At 44.6% G+C, this 7425-nt stretch overlaps 1 protein-coding gene across 1 annotated transcript; it reads right to left on the reverse strand.

The window, feature by feature from the left end:
- Nucleotides 1-363: 363 nt before the first annotated feature.
- On the reverse strand, nucleotides 364-6994 carry MAT2A (methionine adenosyltransferase 2A). Its single transcript, XM_040458327.1, has 9 exons — nucleotides 6761-6994; nucleotides 4740-4817; nucleotides 4520-4642; nucleotides 4002-4114; nucleotides 3771-3914; nucleotides 3384-3602; nucleotides 2977-3159; nucleotides 2692-2825; nucleotides 364-2001 (listed from the first exon to the last, which is right to left on the reverse strand). The coding sequence occupies exons 1-9, from the start codon at nucleotides 6849-6851 to the stop codon at nucleotides 1899-1901; spliced, it is 1188 nt and encodes a 395-aa protein (XP_040314261.1). The 5' UTR covers nucleotides 6852-6994; the 3' UTR covers nucleotides 364-1898.
- Nucleotides 6995-7425: the final 431 nt, after the last annotated feature.

Consider the following 7425-nt stretch of genomic DNA (forward strand, 5'->3'; position numbering starts at 1 on the left):
TTTCCCCCCTACATTGGAAAGATGAAAAGAGGTTTAAATTTTCAAGACTAAACATTACTGTCCCTTTTACATCCTTAATCTTGGACAGTTTTTAAATGTTACTGGCAGTTGAGTAGCTGCTACATAGTAAGGACATATAGATTTTGTCCACTGCGTCGACCAAAAACAGCAATGCTAGACAGGGAAGATCTTGGGAGGTTTTTCTTAGTGCTAGGAATAGGATATACAAACCTATTGAAACGCCTGCAGTCCTGGATGAAGGGGTTTGAGGTGATTTCCCTGAACCATGGGAAGGATTACAATTATTCAGGGATAAGGAGTATGTTCTCAGGTCATATTCAAACCAAAGAATAATGGACACAATTAAGGTAGAACCTAGCATTTTATTTAGATCTTCATTAAACTGTTGGAATTGAGAACCAGACATACGTAATAAACCTCCAAAAATAGATCCTGAAAGGCACTTTCTGCTTAGGGCAAGCAGTCATGGAATAAGCATGTAAACAAGCTGGCTTCTCTGTACCACACCAGCCAAGTCAGCTTTCTCCATGGCCAGCCGCACCAGCTCTGCCCTCCCTTCTATTAACACCAGCCAGACCCCCTGTAGGTCTAACCCAAGGTTTTTCTGTAGGACACCTTGGCCTACCTGGGAATGCTGGAAACATGTTGTTAAAGGAATCATGGTGTTGAGGAAAAAAAAAAAAAAAAAAAAAAAAAAAAATCTTTTAAAAGCTGCCATCTGAGGTGATGGCTTCTCTGTACTTACGCCATACCCCAGAATACAATAAATAAGCAATTAGAAAATGTTCAAGTATGAAGGGATTTCCTCCTCCCCGCCAAAAGCACTGCTCTCTGAAGGAAGCTGGTTTCTCTGTAGCTACACCAGCTGTTCAGAAAGCTCATTGGACCTGGTTTTGAAAATAAAACAAAGTTAAAACCCTGGGAGGAATTATTGTGCAGTGTGGAGTACTCAGTCTTTCTTATAAAGAAAAAAAAAAGTTATCTGGTACCAAAGTGTGCAACCTACAGACCCTCAGGTACTGCCCTGTGACTTCTCTGTATGACATCACAAGGGTGCCAAGTGCCTGTTTTTCTAGAGCTAGGAGTTGGTGGTTTGGCTAGTGCTGAAACCATGCATAGGATTGGTTTACTAAATAAAAACCTTATTACGTACGTCCTCCAAAAGACAGCTGAAAAGTGGAGAGATTTTGATTTGGTGCTATTTAAGAGATGGCAATTAAGAGCATAAGCACCAGGGAGATGGTTTAATGGTAACTGCCTTTTTTTTTTTTTTTAACGTCAGGCTAGAGCTCCAACTGGAACTTGCGTTACATGCAAGAATGATTGGATAGGGAACACTCCCTGACAAAGAGCTACATAATTAGAAATGGATCAAGTTATAAGGAAGATAAGGGAAGGCTTCACATTCTGAATAGAGCTCAAGACATTACAAATTCATGCTGACAGGGCTATGGCATTGCCAGACAGGCTATAATGGAACTACAAATACTTTACGTGCACATTACAGGACATTTTCAGCATTTGGTGGGAAAGTCAATGCAATTAGGATTTTAGAAGGTTGGGTGATAGGGCACAAAGGTTCAATTTCAAAGCATTATTTACTACAGTGTTGTTGGTTTGTTTCTAGGCAGTTACATGGATCACCTATGCTCACTAAATTCATTATAATGGTGAACAAAACACCTAGGGACAGAATAGCAAGCCCAACTTACAGTCCCCCACACAAGCTAAAATTCATGTCATTGACTAGAGTGACTGCAACTGATCAGGAGCTGAAAGAGGACAGGAAAATTTAGGAAGAAGGGCCCTTTCCCTCAGAGCTTGAAGGCTTCTCTGTAGCCTACGCCAACAAGTCTGGGGAAAAAAGGCTAACACTTTCAATATTTAAGCTTTTTGGGCACTTCCCATGGGAAGCTGTCCCTACCAAAGTGGCCATAGGCTGCAGTCCTCTGATAAATTGGCTTCTTCAGATCCAGATCCCTGGAATATACAAGTCCGTAACTTAATATGTAGCATTCAATTAAAATAAAGCAAAACAATCAGCAAGACTCATTTTCAAGAGTTCTGGCAAATGAGTTCAGTTCTCTGGGGTTTGCTAGGAAAAAAGTTTGTGGCAGAAGTGTTTGTTACTTCCCTGGTGTCCAAACTCCTCGCACAGTCCTTATTAGTAACTACAGTTCTTGTTTTTCCATCCTTGGCTCAACAAATATGAAAATTTGTCATTATTCTGAGAAATTCCAAGTGTCAAAAAGCTCATCTGAGATCATGGCATACTTACCAAGGTCCCATGCCCAAACCCTGTTTATATTTTCTTTATAGCGGCCTTGAATAAATATCCCCACTTATCTGTACTAATTTAAGTAAAATAAACATCCCTAGATAACATGAGCACAAAGCCCAATATCAAACGTGAAAGACTTTTTCTAGGGTGGTTAATCTAAGCAATGGAACACTGTAATTTTAGATTTTTCTTAATATAAGCCTTTACTAAAGGCAACTTAGGTAACATCAACCGTTCTAGGAATTAAAAGGTTTCCCCACTTGAGGAGTCTTCACACCCACCTTCACCTTCTCCGATTTGAACAGATCTCAAAATACACATACATACATACACACACACACACACACACACCCTCATTTTTCACTAACAATAGGCTTTACCATCTTTACCTGACAATGACCCCAGGGCGGAGGTCAAAATTCTTCTTCACAATCTCTAATAGCTCTCTCTCACTCTTCTGAGAGGTGCCATAATGGAAAATGGAGATAGACAATGGATGAGAAACTCCAATAGCATAAGAGACCTAAAAGGATTCAAATGTCATAAAAGTCAGTGATTAAGAGACCCACCCATTTGTACAATACGCTGGTATTTAAAAAACAGAAGTAACTACACTAAAAGCCCTCCCACTAGCATGCCTTCTAATCATTCCAATTATGTAAGAAAGTATATACCTGCACAAGAACCCTTCTGCACAGACCTCCTTTAACAAGGGATTTTGCCACCCAACGAGCAGCATAAGCAGCTGAACGGTCCACCTTGGTATAATCCTTTCCTGAAAAGGCACCTCCTCCATGAGCTCCCCAACCACCATAAGTGTCCACAATGATCTTCCGGCCAGTCAAACCAGCATCACCCTGAAATTAAAGAATTCAAGTCACTTTATGCCTAATCCTTTCCAATAAATGGTTCTAGATCAAGCTTCCTAAATACCTATTTCTGTATCACTCAACAAACATCCTCAGAAAATTCACATGCAGACTTAACAAATCTAGAAAAAAAGGTGGTAGCAGCCAAATTTGCAAGTAACCGTTACAGAAAATCCAAAAAAGTAAATGGAATTGATACTGCAAGGCCTTACCTGAGGCCCACCAATAACAAATCTGCCACTTGGCTGTAGATGATAGATTGTGTCCTCATCAAGGTATTTTGCAGGTACAACAGCTTTGATGACTTTCTCCTTTAGGGCATCCCTCATCTCATCAAGACAAACTTCTTCATCATGCTGAACAGATATAACAATTGTGTGGACTCTGATGGGAAGCACAGCACCTCGATCCTGCATGTACTGCACAGTCACCTTGAAGGCAAAGCAAATGATCAGAACATCAGTTTACTAGATAGGATAGAGAACCAAGGCAAAGCTAAGTGACAATACAACAAGATAAATACTAGTCTTCAGTAAAAACATTACTGATGTTCTGTGCCAAAGCAGTATGTGTAATCTATCTTTATGATCATCACTTACTTGAGTTTTAGAATCTGGGCGTAACCAAGGCAAAGTGCCATTGCGGCGTAGTTCAGCCAGTTTGGCATTGAGCTTGTGTGCTAAGACAATAGTTAAAGGCATACATTCCTCCGTTTCATCAGTGGCATAACCAAACATCAAACCCTAAAAAAGGAAAAAGTCACCAATGTGATCAATCCAAGCTTCACAATTTCACATTAGAAGAGATGCAAATAGAGTCTACCAAGCTACCTGGTCTCCTGCACCAATGTCTTCCTCATTCCGGTCGAGATGAACACCTTGAGCAATATCTGGTGACTGTTGCTCCAACGCTACCAGCACATTACAAGTCTTGTAGTCAAACCCTACAAACAAAACAATGTCTTGTTTAAGAAAAAGGAAGAAAAAAAAAACCACAGCAATACCCATGCCTTCTATTTACAAGTTATTTGAAATTTTAAATACTGCTATAGAAATCAAATACAGGTATTCCCCCACGTTTTGAAAGTTATGGTTTCATCACTTCACTTTTAGGAAAGACCTGCATTAGTACTTGTTTTCGCTAACTGAGATCTCATGTGGGATCAAGCCCCACGTCAGACTCTGCACTGACAGGTCAAGGAGCCTGTCTGGGATTTTCGCTCCCCCTCCTGTTGGCATGCACTCAGACTCACTCTCTCAAAATAAATAAACTTTAAAGTAAAAGAGCTAGAGAGTGTTGAAAATATCCGGAAAAATGAGCTTAGAAAAGCCAATTCATTAAAACACACCTTTGGAAGAATCATCGTATCCAATGTGTTTAATGGTTTCACGAACCACTTTCTGGTAATCAACAGCAGCTCTGGACGTAATTTCCCCAGCAAGAAGGATCATTCCAGTTTTAGCAACAGTTTCTAATAAAAGAGAAATGCACAATCAAATGCCACTCTTACAAAGTAATTTCCATGAGATTACCTTTTCATCAGTTGGTAAGCAATGTTTAGAACCTACCACAAGCCACTTTGGCATCAGGGTCCTGCTGAAGGTGGGCATCCAGGACAGCATCGCTGATCTGGTCACAAATCTTATCTGGGGAAAAAATTTGTCTCAATTTGTCTCATTGTCAATAGACAATCTCACGGTCATGCCCTTATAAACACAGCTGTAAAGATCTTTGGGAAAGCTTTCTTTCAAAAATCGTGGTGAAACCTACAGAACACAAATTTACGAACTTAACCATTTTCAAGCATACAATTCAGCAATTCAAAGTATGGAGATCTTAACTGCTAAATAGAGCACTGCTTTACCAGAAACCTTTTGACTGAAGAATAAATGCTGGATATAATACTGCATGTTACTTGAAAACTTGATACCATAGTCTTAATATAGCTGCACCACAAGCTCACCAATTCAGATTAGCCAGAATACCCAGCACGTTTAACATATTTAAATTCATTGTGATATATGCACTTTACACCTTAGCAGGACTCTATTCCATCTCTTAAGTATTTCAGACATTTTGAAAAATTAAGTTCCCAGGCAGAACAATTTCCACTGTTATGCAGAACAGCCATATAACTCAAGTTAATCAAATTGAAGTGTTTATCCTCAAACCCAAAAGCAAAGCAGGGAAACATTTTTGATTTGCCAAAGGAGTAGTCCAGGAATATGAGCTGAATAGACTGGGAAATGTCCCATGTATTCTGAATCCTTGTTTCCTCCCCCACTGTATCACCATTTATTAAAAACAGGGAGAACAGAAATCCCTCTCCCAGAGAGATCACTTTCCTGAATTTTCTACAATCATCCGGAACAATTAAAGCAAAATGTACATTGCAGTCAAATCAGAAGTTCAAGACTTAATCTACAAACTGGTATAAACGCCTGACTTAAAGTATTAAATTAATAAAAGGTGGGCCAAATAACCTGTCAAATTCTCAAAACTGAGGGAAGGTGGGTAACCCACACCAGAACACCTGACCTTCACTCATCAGGATCTTGGGGTCTGTCCTCTCCTAGATCACTGGGCTGCTTGTGGGATTTCATCATAGGCACAGGAGACTTACTAGAGAAATGCATCTTTAAAGCCATTAGACTAGATTACCAGATCACTGTGGTCATCCTAAGAAAAGGTTGAACCAGTAGAGCAAAAGACTCGTCTTTACTAGACTGAGATTCAAAGTTCCTTGAAATAGCTTTACTCGTTCACGTGTAAATTGATCTCCATAATGGCGGACTAGTGGACAAAGCCCAGAGAAGGAGATGTTCGGTAAAACCCTGCCCAACGGTAAAGCACCAAAGACTTTAAACGGAAATCCAACCCAATGGCAGCTTACACTTAATTCATGCTTCCAATCCTTTTCAAACATGGTCCAAATAAGGCAGGCCTTCCCCAACCCGCGCTATATTTAGTTGGAGGCTGTCACCTTGACGGCAAGGCCATATACTGCCGAAGGACACATCCGTATTCTCCTGGGTACCGTAATGGCCCAAGGCAAGAATTAACGGACTCGGCAGACGTCCCGAGGCACGGGCCCCCCACTCCGCACACCCGAGCGCTCCGGTAGCCCGACGGCTCCCCCTCGCCCGGATGCCACATGCAGCAAACACGTGGTTGCGGCTGCAATGCGGGGCGCGCGCTCCCGAGGGCCGGCCGCGAGCTCTCGGGGCCGGTCGCCCACTCGAGGGCTTTAAGACGGCAGGGCGGAGATGAGGAAATAGTGCCCTCCCTGGGTAGAGCACAGCTGTCCCGGCCCCCGCCCTTCTCGTTTTCTAGAATCTTCCGCATGCCGAGGCGCGCGGCCGGATGGGAAGGGAGGGGAGGAGAGGGCAGGGGAGGAAGGGGGAGGGGAGAGGCGGCCACGCGCTCGGCACCGGCGGCGCCACGAGGAAGGCGCGCGGCCGCCGCTCTCCCCACCGCCCGGCGGGTGAAGGCAACTAGCACGGGCACCGTCGCCGGCCGGACTCGGCCGGCCGGGCCCGGCCCTGCCCACGCCCCGCCTCTCACTTCCCTCCAGGGCCCGTCACCTCACCTGGGTGGCCTTCCCCCACAGACTCTGAGGTGAAGAGGAACGTGCCCTCCTCGATGAACGCCTCGTGAAAACCGTTGAGCTGCCCGTTCATGTTGGGGTTCGTAGCGGTGAGTATTAAGCGGCGTTGAGGAAAAAGGGAGCGGCGAGGCGACGGCTGCGAAGTGCACAAGAGGACAGCACTCTAATCTGCTCGGGCGGGCGGCGCGGAGCGAACGAGGCGGCGGGCGGTGCGGCCCAGTATTTATACACAGCGCCAGCGCGCGCCCGGCCCGGGCCCCGCCCCTCGGCGCCGCGCGCCACTGCGCCACTCGCGCGGAGGCAGGCAGAAGGGGCGGTGCGCGGACGCGCGAGCTCGGGCTGAACCACTCTGCGAGGCAGGGGGCGGAAGCGGATTCGCCCCTCCTGCGAATATTTAGTTATCTTAAGCACTTATATCAAGGGATAAAGTGGACATACGAGTATACCGCGTCCTCGTGCCCTTCCGTGTTCGGAGTGGGAGGAAATGCGACGTGGACTTTATGGGCCTGTTCCCCTTGCTGTGACATGGCACCTCCCTTCCGACCGTTGACCGGGCTATCTGGCCGCGAGGTCGCGTCCCCCAGCGGTGACTGCGAGAATCGGCGGAGGTTTTGTCCTCAAGCTATGCCTGAGGGTCTTTCCGGCCG

This window comes from Herpailurus yagouaroundi, unplaced genomic scaffold (assembly GCF_014898765.1).
Source record: "Herpailurus yagouaroundi ecotype Mexico unplaced genomic scaffold, PumYag 221, whole genome shotgun sequence".
Lineage (NCBI taxonomy): Eukaryota > Metazoa > Chordata > Mammalia > Carnivora > Felidae > Herpailurus > Herpailurus yagouaroundi.